General features: G+C 46.8%; 1 protein-coding gene across 3 annotated transcripts in view; it reads right to left on the minus strand.

The window, feature by feature from the left end:
• Positions 1–3,633: 3,633 nt before the first annotated feature.
• DNASE2 (deoxyribonuclease 2, lysosomal) overlaps positions 3,634–19,475 on the minus strand; it is a 33,693-nt gene continuing 17,851 nt past the window's right edge. For all 3 annotated transcript variants that reach the window (XM_068274233.1, XM_068274232.1, XM_068274231.1), the window contains exons 4-7: positions 18,442–18,517; positions 17,487–17,648; positions 16,480–16,677; positions 3,634–6,464 (exon numbers count right to left, since the gene is read on the minus strand). In XM_068274233.1, the coding sequence (XP_068130334.1) occupies positions 6,127–6,464; positions 16,480–16,677; positions 17,487–17,648; positions 18,442–18,517 (774 nt within the window). In that variant the 3' untranslated portion in view covers positions 3,634–6,126. The remainder of the gene's footprint in view (positions 6,465–16,479; positions 16,678–17,486; positions 17,649–18,441; positions 18,518–19,475) is intronic.

Genomic DNA, 19,475 nt, shown 5'->3' on the forward strand with positions numbered 1-19,475 from the left:
ACACAACACCCCATGACGACAATGTGAAAAAAAAAGTTTACTTTAGGTTTTTTTTTTTAAAAATGTATTAAAAAAAAAAAAATTGAGAAAGCACATGTACACAAGTATTCACATCCTTTGCCATGAGGCTCAAAATTGAGCTTAGGTGCCTCCTGTTTCCCCTGATCATCCTTGGAATGTTTCTGCAGCGTAATTGCAGTCCACCTGTGGTAAATTCAGTTGATTGGACATGATTTGGAGAAGGACACACCTGTCAGGCGCGGACTGGCCCGGGGGGCGATTTCCCCCTGGGCCGCCTCTTCCTAATTGATTAGGGCCGCTGTGGGACGAGTGCAGACCACAGAGAGAATGAGAGCTGTGTACTGTGCACAAGCAGGCAGCTTCGCTATTTGTATGTGTTGTGGCCGCGGCCACTCACTCCCCGGCTCCCGTCGTCTTATAGACAGCGAATTCGCTCAGCCCGGCTGGCTCTGCCTCCTTCCACTCACGTTGCCCGGCCATGGCGCGTGCATCAGCATGCTCACGCTGCTGAGTGAGTCGGAACATGACTCCACCCCCCGCCTGGAGCCATTGCTGCTCACTCATCTGAGTGAAGTAAAAGAAAAGAGCTGCACTGTCAGAGTGAGCTTGCTGGTTGGAAACTAAGATCCTTTACTTCTGTGAGATGCCACCTGACGTGTGTACGTGTGCGTTTAGAGAGGTAGGGCTCTTTTAAATTTAATTAAAAGTTTTGTTTTAATTTTCAATAAGGGTACCCCACCACTATTCACTGGAAGCTCCGCCCACTAAGAAAGTTCCACCCAATAAGACTATTTTTGGAGAGGCAGCTCCCTCTCCCAGCACCCACACTGACCTAAGAGGCAGGTCATTATTATTGCATAATGCCTGACCCGTTTGCCACTGTAGATGTGATGTTAATGCGTCTATTGTCACACAGCGGGATTTACAGTGTTATTCGGGTGGCAGCAGTAGCAGTAGACCCTGAATTACGTTTCCTTTCAAGTTGCTACAACTTTGAGAGGGGAAAATATTTAGCACTGCCTGTCATTCGGCTTCACCCTGCGTCCAATTGACCGAGCAACATTATAATAAATATGCACTGAGCTCTCCCTTCCCCAGTTGCTCCTCTCCCATCCCCAGGAGGACTACCAATGACTTCCCCCCCCCCCCCCCCCCACACACACTTCCCCCCAGCAGCAATTACAGTGACCTCTCGCACCCCCATTACCCACATTGACCTCTCACTTCCACAGTGATTCCTCCCAATACCCAGCACCCACATTACACTCAGCCAGTAGCTCACCCCCATAATGTACACATTAACAATCACCCAGAATCTACTTACAACTTTACACCAAGCCAATACCCATCCCCATGGCAAACACACGTGCCACCCAATACCCACAAAACAACCATTACCCCACCATAGTCTGTTTCCATCAACCACAAGGTGCCGAATTCAGCCACCCCTATAGCTGGCACTCAGAACTTGCACCAAGCACCCATATTGGTGTTTTCCCCAGAATTTTTTTCCAGCCGGGTGGCATGAAAAAGTAGCCAGGTGGGTAGCGATGAGAGAATGCAGAGCCGGTGCTTCTGTGCACAACTCTGCTTACAGCATAGGAGGAGGTGAGCGGATGACAGCCAGGTGCTCATCAAAACTAGCCGGGTGGAGCACCAGGCTAAAAGAGCCTGGGGAGAACACTGCATGATACCCACCCTAGCCCCCACACACATTGTGCCAAATACTAGCACTCCGCCTCCATATTACACTTAGTACCTGCTCTAAGCACCCACATGACACCCAGTATACGCAGCCCTTCCCCCATAGCCGGTACCCAGTTCCCGCACCAACTGGGCTCCCAGTACCTGTACCCAGCAGCCACAACATGGCCCCTAGTACTCACAACTGCAAACAGTCTCCACATGGCACCAACTATTTGCACCCACATAAGTGGCATGACACCCAGTGCCCGCCCAAAGCCACCACCCAGTACAGGCATGGCACCATGCATTATCACCATGTGGCACCCAGTACCTGCACCAAGTACTTGCACCTAGCTCCCACATGGCACTTAGCACCTGCACCCAGTAGTTTCATCTGCACCCAGCCTCTACTTGGCACCCAGTATCCATACTTAGCATCCATGCAATACCCAATACCTACCTATAGGTAACACCTAGAACCCACATGGCACTGAGCATCTGCACTCATCACAAGGCATGAGCTCCACAGAGCTCCTGGTGTTCGGATTTGGAATACCAATTAAAATTTGTGGGCTGTGGGCGTGGGGAAGTTAACTTACCCTTGTTACTGCCTATAGAGACGTTCTGTTTGTCTTTCCAATGCTTTTTTCTTCAAACCCAGAAGAAGGTGGAAGTATTGTATGTAGAAACCAACATGAAGTGCATTAGTTATAGACGGTCACAAGTAAATTAACACCCCCCCCCGCCCCACCCAAGTTTTAATCAGTATTTGGAATCTGAATGCTGGAACTCTGTGGAGCTCACTCCTGCTCAGAACCCACATGACAAGCAATACCTCCTTAGCCAGCACTCATCACCCACCCTGTACTCACTCTCAGTACCCTCCTGGAATCCAATACTTGCCATTACAACCCACATGACTCCCTATACCCTCATAAACTTCACCCACATAGCACACAATACTCACACAGCACTAAGTTCCCCTTTGCAGGCATATGTGAGGAAATGTTTGCTGTGTTTCATATATGTGACAGATGCCATTTGTGATATATGCTATGTTCGTATTTCAGCTGGTCATAAACATAGCGTTCCACACATTGGGGTGTATGCACTGGCGTAACAATAGGGGATGCAACCCCTGCCGTCGCGGGGGGCCGGGGCCCCCCTAGGGCTTGCTCGTGGACTTTTTGGGGGCAGGAGGGGTCGCAGCATAAGAGGAGAGCTGTGGCCGCAGATCGGTGGGGAGAGGGGGGAAATCCCCCCCCCCTCACCTCGGGCTCTCCTCTCAGCATGCCCCTCCTGCAAGCAATCATTGGTGGTGCTCGTGGCAGCGGCGGCGGCAGGCAAGCTGAGCAGCACATACCTCCTTCTGGCCGGTCTCCGATCACTAAGTGCTTTATGGAACTTCCTGTGTAAACAGGAAGTTCTATGAAGCACTTAGTGATCGGAGACCTCTGGCCAGAAGGAGGTATGTGCTCAGCTTGCCTGCCGCCCCCCTCCCCACCGATCTGTGGCCACAGCTCTCCTCTTATGCTGCGACCCCTCCTGCCCCCAAAAAGTCCCTGAGCGGGCCCTGGAGGGGGTGGGGGGGGGGGCATGGGCCCAGAATTTTTTTTTGCAGGGGAGCCCAGGGCTTTCTAGGTACGCCCCTGGGTGTATGCAATAAACTGAGTTAAACAGAATTACGTGTGTAAATTCTTACCAAACGATGAGTAGAGCATAATGCATTACATGTAATGGATTGCATTCTGCTCATGTGGTAAGACTTTATGCACATAATTCTGCTTACCGCAGTTTATTGCATAAACCCTAATGTTCCAAAACAATAAATTCCTCTTCGATTGGACTTGAATAGAAAAATATGATTGCTACCAAACATAGGACATTCATATTCAAAAGATTTCACAAGGAACTCTAGAAAATGGATCAAATCAAACCACTGCACTGTTTAATGCAGTGTAACGCTATGGAATTTTATTTATATACAGTAATTGGAATCAAGAAAGATATGCATTTGGGCTAGTGCAACCGCAAAAGGGCCTCTAGGTTGTGTTTTCCCCCCAGGCCAAAAGGTCCCAGTCCTCCCCTGACACCTGTCTATATAAGGTCCCACAGGTGACAGCTCATGTCAGAGCACAAACCAAGCATGAAGTCAAAGGAATTTTCTGTAGACCTCAGAGACAGGATTGTTTTGAGGCACAAATCTGTGGAAGGTTACAGGAAAAAAAATGTATAATTTATGAAATTTTCACATAATTTTGTGCCAACTTCAGCAGTTAACAGCAAAGCCCCCATATAGTCTATTGTCACCAAAATTGCTAAACAAGTTAAAAAGAAAAGTGGGTATAATTAAAAAAAAATAATAAAAAAAAATTCAAAACTACCCTTTAGTGTACCTTGAAAATGCAAAGGAATAATGTTTTTTAAACGGTCATTTTTCTGAGTTTAAAAAACATTTTTCCTTTGCATTTTTAAAATCAATTTTCTAAAAACTACACTGTATTTTTTTTTTTTTTTACTTATTTCCCCTATTCCCCATGTAGCAATTTTGATGACAATAGCCTGTATGGGGACTTTATTGACCACTAAATCCGGCCCAAATTTACACAAACATTAAGCAAAATTACAAATGGATTACATAAAAATCAATTGAATTTCCAAATCGTAATTATGCATTTTAAAAAATTACACGTAACCTTAATTATCAGACTAGTAATTTGCACTCCTAGGGTTCTTTAGGATAGAGCTAAAAAACGAGTACCTCCTAACAGAGGTACAAAACTAACAATAACGATGGAGGCGCTCGGTATTATTGAAATGCTTAAAAACATCTACTGCATCTTAGACAGGGGGTGCAGAGGTTGCAACCGCATCGGGGCCCTTGGGCCAGAGGAGCCCCAAAGGGCCCTCCCCCAACTACAGTATTAGCTCTCTATTGGCCCTGTGCTCATAATAGTCACTTCTATAGATACTTTGAATAGTGGTAATCATTAACAAGCTGCTCCCCATCCCCTTCTTGCATCTCTGACACTGTAGTTGCCATTGGCAGGTTTTGGTGCGCCGTATCAATTGTTATTTATAGAGTGCTTGGGGGGCCCCATTGTAAAACTTGCATCGGGGCCCACAGCTCCTTAGCTACGCCGCTGATCTTAGAGGCATTATACAGAAAGGCACTTTTTGATCTGAAATGACCCGAGGAAGGGGGTAAGTATCTAAGAATCATTCATTGTGCTTCAATAAAACTTTTTTGAGTAATACTGGCCTAGCTCATCAGGAAACGGAAGACCAACACCGCCTCTTCTTTTTAGATGGTTTTTAAGAATTGTATTAAGATCAGGTGCCTCCACCCTTGTAATCGTTACACTCCCAGTTCCCTTCAGCCCCAGTCTGTGCTGAGCACAGGTATAACCCAAGTAAACCCTATACTGAATACCAGTTAGCTGGACAAGGGCTGCTTAGTGCATCGCTACTCTGTAACGCTGACTCCTCATTAGTGGCTGCATGGTCAGGGAAACGCCTTCTCTTTGCCACACTCCTGGACCACTTCCTATCCCTGGTGCCTCTTCTGGCAGTTCCTATAGGCTACCATTCATGTATGGGAGCCATGACTGCCAGAAGTGGCCCAGTAATGGAAATGGCTCTGCATTAACATGTACCTAAGACAAAAAAAAAAAAATCATGCTTCCTCCATGCCCGTTCAATCCGTTGAATCCATTGCCATCCTCCTGGGCTGCCTCGATACTCCCCTTGCAGTCCAGGTATACCTGTCAGTTGTGGCATACTGCGCATGTGCAGGCGCAAAACACTCCCGGCAAATGGAGAATGATGAAGGGCTGCGTCCGGCCACGCAAGTGCAGTACGTGCTGACTGCCAGATTTACCAGGACAGGCAGCGGAGTATTGAGGTAGCCCAGAAGGATGAGGAGGGAGCCAACAGCCTGCAGGGGCTGGAGGAAGTCGCAGGTATGTATGACTTAATTTTTTGGGATCTCATGTACACTTAAATGACCTACACCAGATCCATCCAAACCCATATTTCGGTATTCTGATGTGGTGTGGAATTCTGAGGGGGAGGAGATTACTGTGCAGTTTTTGGCCTTTATATAGTAGTATCTTTAAACAAGAATAGAATTTTCATCGATAGGTAGATTCTCTCTACAAAGTGACTTTCTTCAGTACTTTAAAATCTGCAAAAATTTCCAGTGTGTAGACAGAATGCCTTGTCCCTTGTACCGTTCTGCATGTTCAGCTATATTAGAACCATTTAGTCTTTTTCAAGTAGAGCCCATGCATAGAATATGAAATGATTATCAGCATCGTATCCCAGAATCCCTCAGTGTTGTCCCTGGACTGCTTCATGTCCTGACATTGGCAGCCAGCAGATGTACAGGGCAACAGGTGACTCCGCCCTTCCTCCATTCTAGTCACATTTGCTGTAGTCCTTCACCAGGATCTGGAAAGACTTCCAAACATTGGGGTCCTGGCTGCACACTGTGCCCCCTCCCCTCTTCTCCTCCTCCTCGTCCCGGTTTATGTCCCCAATGCAGGCCCAGCCGGGACTATCAGACCAGGTGACGCACCACTTGGAATGGTCCACATGGGAGGAGAAATTGGCAGAGGAGTCAAAAGCGATTTGCTTTGCATTGTAGGTGTGATATGCCTGAGAGCAGTTAGATGGGAGGATCCCCCTGGAATTCAACCAGAACTGAACACACAGATCGGACTTCAAGACCTCAGACACCCAGCCTGAGTACAGGTCTGTGGAGACACAAGATATTACTACTGTCACATAGCATGTATAAGATGTCTCTAGGAACACAGCAAATGTCAGCACATACAAAATTACCTATTATTACTATGCATTTATGTAGCATTGACATCTTTCCCAGCACTTTAGAAAGTACATAGTCATGTCACTGACTGTCCTCAGAGGAGCTCACATCTAATCCATAACACAGTCATAGTTTAATGTCTTACCATATTATTATTATGCATACACATATAGTATTGACATCTTTCCCAGCACTTTACAGAGTACATAGTCATGTCACTGACTGTCCTCAGAGGAGCTCACATCTAATCCATAACACAGCGATAGTTTAATGTCTTACCATATTATTATTATGCATACACATAGTATATTGACATCTTTCCCAGCACTTTACAGAGTACATAGCCATGTCACTGACTGTCCTCAGAGGAGCTCACATCTAATCCATAACACAGCGATAGTTTAATGTCTTACCATATTATTATTATGCATACACATATAGTATTGACATCTTTCCCAGCACTTTACAGAGTACATAGTCATGTCACTGACTGTCCTCAGAGGAGCTCACAATCTAATCCCTACCATAGCCATAGTCTTCTTCCAATACCATAATCTACGCCTCTTTTTGGGGGTGGGGGTAATTAGCTTATTAGGAGTGAACCTTCAGCACCATTCAGCACTGAACCTGTGGACAGAGTCCGGGGTTGTTCACTTACTTGCGGTCCACAGCACATTTTATGTGACTCTGATACTTCCTCCTTTCGGCTTTGGAAGCAGGAAGTATGGAGTTCCGTGAAATGTGCTGTGAAGAAGAAATGAACAAATGGATACAGTAAGTGGCCTAGTGAGAAAGGTGTATGCTCCCATAGGCTTTCACTGTTTCCATTGGCATCTGCAGTGTCCAGAAAAGCTATGCATGACCTAAGTTTGCATTCCATGCCTGCTGCGGGTTTCAATGGTAATGCTGAAAGTGTACCTGTAGTGAAAAAAAGTGCCCCTAGGGGGTACTTACCTCAGGAGGGGTAAGCCTCTGGATCCTAAAGAGGCTTCCGCTGTCTTCCTCAGCACCCCCGATCCAGCACTGGGACCTCCCTACAATCTTCTGACAAGGCTTGTTGGCGGTGCGCACAGGTGCAGTAGTCATCAGGCTCCTGAACAAAAATAATTCAGTGATGCACCATGCAGGCCCATTAACGGCTTTCTATCTATATACATATGGCCAGGGTTCAAAATGTGTTTGCCAAATAGATCACAATTTTAATAAATTAATAGTCAAAAACGGTACAAATACGCTTGATTGCATGCAAGAATTAGCAAAATTAAAAAGACAAGTTAAAACTGGAGAACAGCTGTGCATATAGCTCAGATCTAGCTAGCCTAGCCTAATCTAAGCCGGTTTGCACACATGCAACCACTCTACCATAGAGTCACGGCGCCTTCACACACACAATAGTGGCCACAGTCCATAAGCGGATGAGCGTTTAGCGGTAAAGCACCCCATAGGGGGCAGCCAGGGAGTCCACCTGCATAGCAGCGATAGCGATAGAAGCAAGAGATCAGCAACAGCCGTCAAGCAGACCAGACTTCTTCTACCCTTGCTGTAATTGCACACTGGGGGAAGAGTTCTAATAGCCCAGCTAAAGAAAGTCTCTCACCACCTCCGTCGCTCACCAGTTCTTCAGTGGGTACCCACGCTCCTAGTCCACTCGTCTGTGCCGCCAGTGAAGAGGAGGAATCTCTAGACCCGTGTTTCAATACTAGTGCAGCCGGACAGCTCGCACCTGTGTCCACAGAATGTCTCACCTCATGGAAACGCCGAGACGCCACAGCCGCCGGTATCAGCGTGTCTTTGGTGGCGTGTGGTCAATGAGGCAGTGATGCACATTCTCCGCCCATCTACGCGTTTTCCACCCTCCAATTGGGCGATTCGTCAGGATGTAACTTTAGGGTCATGTTACACTGCCTTTATATTCCCGTCATTGTAGCTCCTCCTGCCTGTGAGCACGTGATCCTTTCCGGCTTTCTACGGAAATTGGTTACTGTTCGTTATGTATTTGCACTTTAGCAGATAACACAGTTTATAGGTAATGTACTCCATTCTTTCTTTTATCCACGCTAGATCAGCAGTAATCAGCAGTAGTTTTTCTTTACCATATTTCTTCCATTGTGTACTCATATAGACATTTCTTATAGCATCACAACAGCAATGCACGGTCACTCATGTAATCCGAATACCACCATTAACGGCTTTCTGATGGACTCTGGCAGGAATGGCCAAGCCCAATCAGGTCTGCCTTCCTGCATGTAACGATTATGGAATTCTCTCCGTGGTCAGCGCACAGGATGCGCGCTGACACTGCGGAAATCCTCCACAAGCGTATCATTTGAGAGAACCCAGCAAAAGGTGCGACGCACCTGTAGAGGGAGATTCCTGTCGGTAGATGGAGCTGTGGAGTGCAGAGGAACAGATCCTCTGCCCTGCCACAGACGCCAGACAGGAATTGTACGAAGGGAAGAACGCAGGGCAAGATAGCCCTTAAAGAGAGAGAGAGTAAAGCGACAGAGTGTATGTGTGTCCACCAATCTAGTCGCCACCCAGCGACGATGAACACACAACCATGAAAATCAGGTGAGAAGGCAATCGCAAGGGATGGCGATTGCTAACAGCGACACAAGACTAAAAAAGCACAGAGGAGGATTGTATGTATGTCCACCAATCTAGTCGCCAACCTGCGACGGTGGACACACAACAGAGGAAACCAAGTGTGAACGCAATCGCAAGGGAAGCGATTGAGAATGAGCGCAGGGACAGAATGTATGTGTGTGCACCAATCTAGACGCCAACCTGCGACGGTGCACACACAACAGCAGATACGAAGTAGGAACGAAATCACGAGAGAGGCGATTGCCAGAGGTGACACAAGGCTAAAGCAAGACAGGGCACGAGAGTAGCAAAGGCACAGCAAATCATACAATGAGAAGACAAGGAAAATAACAAACGCTAACTAAACGTGAACACCGCACTCATTCGCAACAGCGAACGCGTTTACAGCGCGATCTCCGCATGTTAAGCACAACAGAGACAAGCACGCCTAACTAACCACCAACAGACAAACACGAAACAGAGGATGCGAGCGCTTGCTTAACGGTTTCCTCACCGAGCCTCCAGCAAGCGTTCGTATCAGACAAGACAGATAAACGAAAACAGGAATAAGTGAGAGATACGATCCACCGCTCTTCCGCCAGAGCAGGTGCGATCCAAGCAAAGCAACAGAGCTAGCAGGATCCATTGCTCTTTCCGCCAGAGCAAGTGCGATCCAAGCAAAGCAACAGAGCTAGCAGGATCCACTGCTCTTTCCGCCAGAGCAAGTGCGATCCCAGTAAAGCAACAGAGCTAGCAGGATCCACTGCTCTTTCCGCCAGAGCAAGTGCGATCCAAGCAAAGCAACAGAGCTAGCAGTATCCACTGCTCTTTCCGCTAGAGCAAGTGCGATCCCAGTAAAGCAACAGAGCTAGCAGGATCCACTGCTCTTTCCGCCAGAGCAAGTGCGATCCAAGCAAAGCAACAGAGCTAGCAGGATCCACTGCTCTTTCCGCCAGAGCAAGTGCGATCCCAGTAAAAGCAACAGAGCTAGCAGGATCCACTGCTCTTTCCGCCAGAGCAAGTGCGATCCCAGTAAAGCAACAGAGATTAGCAAGATCCACTGCTCTTTCCGCCAGAGCGAGTGTGATCCAAGTATAGAAACAGAAGGAGCTACCAGTAGCGACCGCTGGTCTGGTTAGCACCCAACAGACAGACAGGACAGGCAATACAAATATACAACCTGACTGAACTAGAGGGGTGTCTAATACAGCCCCCAGAATTACTCTAAGTTAGTTAACAATCCAACAGAGAAGGTTGACATCCAGGAGTGTGTTTATAAACCGTTATGACCAGCGAAGCCTTCTGAACAGCAGCAGGCTTTTATACGGCCAGCCCTCCAACGAGTCAGCTGAGCAATTTGCATGTATGCAAATTCCTCAGCAAAGCAACTCTGAAAGTTGCAAGATGAAACCAGGTCTCTTTTCCAGAGACCTGCATCTCTCAGACATAAGGAATGGTCAAACAGCTGGCTGCCTGTGCAGCCAGCTGAGCGGATCATTACAGTACCCCCCCCCCCCCCCCCCCACCCTCTAGGGACGGATTCCAGACGTCCCTCAAAACTGGTATTTCCACAAAACTCTAACTGAAAACTCATGAAGGTCGGGACAGCCCGACAAGGCCCAATTCCAGAGTCAGTCCACCCGAAACCGAAGTCATCGGAAGCAGAAGCCACCGAAACATGCCCATCAGTACTACAAGTCTCAGTGTAACACCCATCAGGACTGTGAATGCCAGAGAAGAAGCCATCGGCACCCTCCAGACAATACCCACCACCTTCCAGGGAGCGCCCGAAAACACCAAACCTGCCACAATACCTGTTCGAAGTGTCCCTTTCAACACCAAAGCCACTGTTGGTCCTATCCAGAGTACCAAGCAAAATTTCTCCTGGAATCTCCCAGAACCCTTTGAAGCTCCGCAGAGATCCCAATAGGCCGGAACGCTCACCAGGCTCACATGGAGAACTACCAAGAACCCCTATGGAGCCTATGATTATTCCGGATTCAGAATTACCAGGACACCCATCAAGATCAGGACTTTCAGGGACCACTTCTGGGCATGCAAGCAGGCAGGCAACATCAGAGCATGTCTCCACCGAGAAAGCATCTGAGCATGCTGGTAACCGAGGCACACTGGGGCTTTCTGGGTCACAGAGCACATCGGGGTACACCAGCACAGGAGAAACCTCAGGACATGTCGGGGAACTGCCAACCTCAGAGTCCGATACGACAAGACCAACATCAGGACCGGGCAAAAAATCATCACGAGTGGAGGTCACAGGTACTGGTCTTTCAAAAGAAGACTCGGACTCAAATTCAAAAATTTCTGTGACTGTAATATCATGATTGACTACACATGAGTGGAGCTCCACCAGAGCTGCAAAGGTAGTCAGTACAACAGCAATGCCCACTGAAGTGGGCAAAACCTCAGACGGATCTGGGGGGCAGGAGGCATCTCCTAAAGATTCTGCACCCTCTGGGAGCCAGTCGGAGACCCCCAGACCAACAGGAAAAGGCTCAGGAGCATCGTTTCCCAAGTTCTCTGACACAGAAATCACGGATTCTGAACTATCCATGTTACAGGGCAAAACATCAGATACATTTTGTGGACATAGCAAATGTCCCAGGGATGGTTCTACAATCCGCTGAGACTGAATTTTATCTTCATGAACAGGATGCATGGGAATCTTTACGGGGACACTCACTGATTCCCTAACTCTAATCTTACTGTACACAGGGTTCTGCATAGCGGTTAAACTAGACTGTAGTTCCAAAATGGCAGAAAAACCGGTGAGAATGGTAGCAATATCTAGACGAGCCTCTAGGGTCACCACAGGAGATTCTGACTCATCCAGAGTACAGGGTGGAGAGTTAGCACCTGCCTCTGAGCACGAAAGGGACTCACAAATGTCAGTGCGATTGAACATCATATTGTTATTCATGGTACAGGGCAGGTTCAGAGAAACCTTCTCTGGACAGGGCAAAGATTCCCCAGTAACAGATTCGCAAAACCAAAGCGCTGTATCACCCTTAGACTCGGCTAACAATGACGAATCCGAGGAGACAGAACGCAAAATTTGCGAAACCAAGATCGCTTTAGGTTGTGAAACTGCCGCTTCCATAGCGCAAACCTCCGCAATCTGCAGCCCAGACTGTAAAGTGTTCAGGACAGGCACACTGGAGCAACTGTCATCAGGCCTTTACAGGTGTGAACAGAGTGAGGCATAGGTTCAGTAGCAGAAGAAATTGCGACAACAACCGGAGAAACTTTATTGGACATATTAATCTTACTTTTGATGCTGCATAGTTTAGGAATTTTCCCCATAGCAGGATCATAGATGGAAGATCTTAAAGATCTGTTTTTAAATGACATGGGATACCACATAGCTTTGAGAAAACTGACACATTCATGTTGATCACAATCTGCAGGAACATCTGAGAAACAGGCATTACATCGCACCGATTCAGACTGCACCCAGTCAGGAGAGAATCTTTCAGGATTCGCACAGGAACCAACCACAGTGGTACACCCATTCATTTCAGATCGCACAATGTCTGAACTCACATGCTTTACCCCAAAAAGGCAGGAACAATCATCCGACAACGATGTCTCTTTATTGGAATCAATTGATTGGTGTGTGTGCAACTCATCCAAAATCGTCTGCCACACACACACACATCACTGGATCCACAAAACATTTGTCACACTCAGCAGAATCTATCAAAGTGTACACGGAATTTACACAAGCTTTCTGCGGTATAGAAATCGCAAAACGCCTTCCAATCCATCTCGAATTCCTCAACCACAGCTCCAAAATCCCAGGGAGCAAATGGGGGCTCAAACAACCCGGTATCTAAGTAGCTCTCATAAGGGTTGGGGTCAGGAACATGCATAGACTTTCTTACTCCTTTAACATAGAAAATAATTCTGCCTATTAAAGGATCCACAAAAGCTTTTGATTGGGGTGATAAACCCGGAGACTGAGCAACATCATTGTCCACATCTATAGGGAGTGTTTTATTCAGATGCTTGCGGTTTTTAGTTTTCCCCTTTTTAGCAACTTTGCATGTCTGCTGTTTAAATGCAAGAGAGATCTCAAGGCAGTTCTCTTGCATCTGCTTAGAACCTGAAGTGGCAACAGAAACATTGAACTGATTGTCATACTGAATGGTTTTGCACATTTCAGACTTGACAGAAATAACCTCCTTATTTGTAGTTGCTATGGGCAACGGATTTTTGGGCTGAAAAGCTGAAACAGCAGACTGGCCTGCAAGCACCCACTCATTAGCATATGGTAACGAGTGAGAGGTGTTGCATAAACCAATCTGATCAGCATCTTGCACTGCAGGAAAAAACTCATAGAAATAGCCTGGCATGGGAATTCTAAGTTTACGAGAGAACACATGAGCCAGAAACCTGCGAGGGTTAGGTCTCAGATTCTTGTGTCTGGCATACTCATCAGCCCACACAAACAGATCCCCTTGGAAAAGATTGTAAGCAATCTGACCATTCCAAGTGGAAATATTGGTGGCCTGAAATTCAGGATTTTCCAAGAATCTGGAACATTCTGATATGAACTCATCTCTGGTTTCATAGTCCAGTATCTTAAACCTCTTAAAGATACAGGACCCATATTCGACCAAATCGGAAATTCCCTCTACACTGGGAATTTCAGTTTGGCTGGTCATACTGTAACGATTATGGACACACAACAGAGGAAACCAAGTGAGAACGCAATCGCAAGGGAAGCGATTGCGAATGAGAATGAGCGCAGGGACAGAATGTATGTGTGTGCACCAATCTAGTCGCCAACCCGCGACGGTGCACACACAACAGCAGATACAAAGTAGGAACGCAATCGCGAGAGAGGCGATTGCCAGAGGTGACACAAGGCTAAAGCAAGACAGGGCACGAGAGTAGCAAAAGCACAGCAAATCATACAATGAGAAGACAAGGAAAATAACAAACGCTAACTAAACGCGAACACCGCACTCATTCGCAACAGCGAACGCGTTTACAGCGTGATCTCCGCATGTTAAGCACAACAGAGACAAGCACGCCTAACTAACCACCGACAGACAAACACGAAACAGAGGACGCGAGCGCTTGCTTAACGGTTACCTCACCGAGCCTCCAGCAAGCATTCGTATCAGACAAGACAGATAAACGAAAACAGGAATAAGTGAGAGATACGATCCACCGCTCTTCCGCCAGAGCGAGTGCGATCTAAATAGGGAAACAAAGCTAGCAGGATCCACTGCTCTTTCCGCCAGAGCAAGTGTGATCCAAGTAAAGCAGCAGAGCTAGCAGGATCCACTGCTCTTTCCGCCAGAGCAAGTGCGATCCAAGCAAAGCAACAGAGCTAGCAGGATCCACTGCTCTTTCCGCCAGAGCAAGTGCGATCCCAGTAAAGCAACAGAGATTAGCAAGATCCACTGCTCTTTCCGCCAGAGCGAGTGTGATCCAAGTATAGAAACAGAAGGAGCTACCAGTAGCGACCGCTGGTCTGGTTAGCACCCAACAGACAGACAGGACAGGCAATACAAATATACAACCTGACTGAACTAGAGGGGTGTCTAATACAGCCCCCAGAATTACTCTAAGTTAGTTAACAATCCAACAGAGAAGGCTGACACTCCAGGAGTGTGTTTATAAACCGTTATGACCAGCGAAGCCTTCTGAACAGCAGCAGGCTTTTATACTGCCAGCCCTCCAACGAGACAGCTGAGCAATTTGCTTGTATGCAAATTCCTCAGCAAAGCAACTCTGAAAGTTGCAAGATGAAGCCAGATCTCTTTTCCAGAGACCTGCATCTCTCAGACATAAGGAATGGTCAAACAGCTGGCTGCCTGTGCAGCCAGCTGAGCGGATCATTACACTGCACAGGCGGGAGCCATCTGCACAGTAGTGTGGACCCGATCGGGCTCAGCTATTTCCATCTGCGCCCGAGGGGAAAGCAGTTAGTTTGCCTGCCTTATTTTTGTTTGCCTGTGTCCAGGAATCCCAGCAGTAGAAGGAATCTGCAAGGGATGACAGGAGAAGCCCATTTATGATCCAGAGGCTTCCCCCTCCCGAGGTGAGTCCCACCTAGGGGAGGTTTTTCTCCTCACAATTTAACTTAAAGTGTAACTGTCGGGCATCAAATAAAAAATCAATTCTTTATTTTTATCTGGTAAACAAGTAATGAGAATGCCAACCAGGAAATCAAAAAAAAAAAATACACAATTCCTTTTCTTGTTGATAAATGATGATTCCCCAGTTTACCAGACTCTTTATGTGGTACACACAAAATTTGGTACACAAAAAGGAAGTCGCAGGGCTGGGTTGTCCTTTTTTGCTTCTCTACTTCCCCTCAGACTTAACCAATGCAGCCTGATTGGCTGAAGCCTCTTTTCCTCCTGTTTTCCCCTCCCACACCTCTATTCCTCTCTGATTGGCCAATATTTCTCATGCCGAGAAAATGCACTTTCTATAGTGCAAATATAGCAAAAATATAGCAAATCAGGATTGGCTGCAAAAAAGCCACAGTTAAAATGGGAAATACTAAGAAGGATTTTCTCTCTTATTTTTGCTGAAGAAAAAATCACTATAATCAAATGTATATGTTATATAAGTAGAGCAAGTATTTGTCTACTTAAGTCAGATTAGCTCCTATACTATAGATTGTAGTGAGATAATCAGTTAAGGCCTGAAAACAGTCTTCAGACTTGGACATTGCAGTAACTATGCAATGTCTGCCAGTGTATGGCTTGCAGGCCCCGTTTCAGCTGGCAAGCAAATGCAGTGGTCAGCAGTGAATCATGTTGAATCACTGTAGGGGCGACACCGACACACGCATGTTATTCTAACCCAACTATTTGCCAAAACAATCTGTGGTTTGACTTTTTGGCCAAAAGAGATTGTTCATACAAAAACTTGCAAAAACAATCATGTCTATAGGTGACTTTGCGTCTGTAACATGGTGACCTGCTCCTCAGAATCTTATTATCTAAATACAAGGTTGTGTTATGCTAGGTACACACCATACAATTTTCTGGCAGATTTACCTGCCAGATCGATTATTTCCAACATGTCCGATCTGAATTTCGATCGATTTTTCATTTCTTAATAATTTTTTGATCGTTTTTCTCATCAATTTCTCATAGAGGTGAACAGAAATTGATCAGAAAAGATCGAAAAATCGAAGAAAAAACGATCGAAAAAAAAAAAAAAATAGATCGAAATTCAGGACATGTTGGAAATAATAGTTCTGGCAGGTAAATCTGCCAGAAAATTGTATGGTGTGTACCTTGCATTAGACCCTCTGCGTATGGATGCTACTTTACCTCCTTAACAGCTCATGTTGTGGCCGGACTCACCATCTCCAAAGTTAGCATGTTTGGCAAAACTCAGGAAAGCCTTGCCCTTAGCCGAGGTGAGGGTCACTTGGCGGTTCCAGGGTGGGGACCTCACTTGCTTTTTCATAGACGCTGAATGTAAGTCAGGCAGGTCAGCACTGAAGCCGTCAGGAACAGAGGAATCATATGGCGTGATGGTGTTGTACATGAGCTGTGTGCCTACAAGAGAAACATATTCACATACACCCGTCAATCATTGCTATCACTATTTCCAACCATTCTCTCTATTAAAGAATCATCATCATCATCATCATCATTTCTGAATAGCCTTTCCCCACTTCTCTGGCCCACCATTCTTATTATTTCATAGGATCCCTAAAAAAGTAGGTGAAATCGGACACAAGCACCTTTCACTGGGGTTAAAGTGTACCCGAGATGAGAATACGGGTGCATTTATACCTACCTGGGGCTTCCTCCAGTCCCATGTAGTCTGTGGGCTCCCTCGTTGTCCTCTCCGGCTGCTCCATTTTCTTGTTATCCCCACCGGTAGTCTGGCCAGTCGGGCTCCTCTGCGCGCCACGGAGCGTTCTGCGCCTATGCAGTACTACTGTACAGGTGCAGAACGTTCCTGGCTGTGGGAGCGGGACGGGGGCATGGCCGCCCATTCGCAGAAGAGTGCAACTGGCAGATTAGTGGACAAGATAACGGGAGAACAAAGTGGCCCGAAAGAAGGACGAGGAAGCCCACAGACTACATGGTGCTGGAGGAAGCCCTGCGTAAGTATAACTACACCACTGTTCCTATCTATGGCTTCCTTTAAGTTAAGTTTTGGAAGCATCCACCATTAAGTATAGATATGCCTTTGCTGATCTCCCCTCCCACTGAAGACCAATAAATTCACCTCTATGGAGCCATTTTCTTTTTCTATAACTCAATGGTCTACATATTTTCTAGGGTTTTGCCTTTTTTCTTGGACCAATAAGTTTCATGCTACAAGGTGCCCCACCACCCTTTCGGTTCCTCCTTACCAACATCTTTGAACTGCAGGTACGGGTAGGTGACGCAGATGAAGGACTGGCCGTTGTGAAAAGCGTTACTGGGCCAATCATACTTGAGATCAGTAGGAGGTGGGAAGTGTGGGGTGCTGTGCACCAACCAGAAGCCAGTTTCTTTGTCCAGGAGAACCACACCTGAGAGAAAGGATAGGAATATAAAGACATACTAATAGTAAGTGTATTGTATGGAAGAGCAGAGCCTAACAGGTCTATGTAAGGTTTTAAATAACGTGAAACTCAGCACTGTAGTTACCATAATAAAAAGAGATCATTTTTTAGTAAGTTTAATATATCCAACGTTTTGGGGCAACAAAGTACCCCTTCATCAAGCTAGGCAAAGTAGCGTGCACTCGGGAACCAGCACCATAAGCACAGTCAGGTAGCAGTTATGCTCTGCTACCTATATCCTGCTGGTTCCTGGGCAGAGTGCACACTTCTTTGTCTACCTTGATGAAGGGGTACTTTGCTGCCACGAAACGCCAGATGTGCATTAAAGAACAACTGAAGTGAGAGGGGTACGGAGGTTGCCATATTTATTTCCTTTTAAACAATACCCATTGCCAGGCAGCCACGCACACCAACCAACTACAATTCATGGGCCTCTCCAGCAATACTTTGATGGGGACCCCACTGTCCACACCCCTTCCTTTGCCTCCCCTTGTTGCCCTTCACAGCCTGGGGACTCATCTCACAAGGCTCATAAAACAAGTGTGACCATTGTGATCTTCACACCCATGACAAGTGTAGCCACAAAGCAAGGATGGTCCCCTGTATCGGAGGAAGGGAAGATTCGTAGTTGGGGGCCCCCGTAGCTCTGGGCCCCACTGTGATCGCAGGTACTGCTACCCTCTAGTTACGCCCCTCCTGGTGGAATCTGCAGTCCTCAGTAGGACAGAGAGGAACATTGATGGCTTATTTATGGAATTACCTTTAGTGTGGCCTCGAAGTCCATTGGCTGCTGAATATTTGGGAGGCTGGTCATTATAGAGTACATACGCCACATTCTACAAGACAAAATAAAAAGATAATATTGCACCACTGCATAAGAAATAGGATGGCCTTGTGCTCGCTACAGTAACAACAAATCCTGAATAAGAATTCCACAATGTACCAAAAAATAGTGCTCAAGTCAATTCTATGTATTAAACTGAAAGCCACCGTGAGAAGCACATGTAGCCACACGTCAGATTCCCACCTGTTTCCGGTTCCTGTCCGCTCTTCCGCTCCTCTGCACACTTATTGGCCCATATCCCCTTCAGGTTCCCTTTAAAGTGGACCTGAACTCTTTCACAGGACAGAAGGAAAACAGAGAAATGCACCGTGTATGTATTTAGAGAGTTTAGCCTGTCTAATTCCCCCTCATCTGTGTCTAATCACAACTATAATCTGATTTCTCAGCTTTGTCAGCTGACTGCTTCACAGAGCATCTAGTTGGTAAACACATGGGCCTGATTCACAAAGTGGTGCAAACTGTTTAGCACGGGTGTGCTAAACAGTTAGCACGTGAAGTGCCGTTCGCGGACTTTTGCGCGCGCAAAGTCCGCAATAGCGCGAATCGCGGAACTTTGCGCGTGCAAAAGTCCGCGAAAGGCACTTCACGTGCTAACTGTTTAGCACACCCGTGCTAAACAGTTTGTACCGCTTCGTGAATCAGGCCCATGGGACTTGATTCACTAACCGGCGCTAAGTGTTAGCGCCGGAGTAAAAAAGAGTTTTCCGGTGCTAAGCCGGTTAGTGTGCCTATAGAGGCCCATACACCTACCGATTTTCCCGCCGAAATACGGCCGTTTCGATCACAGTGATCGAAACGGCCATGAAATCGCCGCGCACACCGCTGACAGAACGATGGATTTCCGTCCGAAATCCATCGTTCCCGTCGACTCCCGTCGATCCATCCGTGTGGAAGATTTTTCTCGGGTCGGGAGTGCGTCGATAGCGCGTTCAAATGCCCGACGACCGACG

The sequence above is a fragment of the Hyperolius riggenbachi genome, chromosome 3 (genome assembly GCF_040937935.1).
Source record: "Hyperolius riggenbachi isolate aHypRig1 chromosome 3, aHypRig1.pri, whole genome shotgun sequence".
Classification (NCBI taxonomy): domain Eukaryota; kingdom Metazoa; phylum Chordata; class Amphibia; order Anura; family Hyperoliidae; genus Hyperolius; species Hyperolius riggenbachi.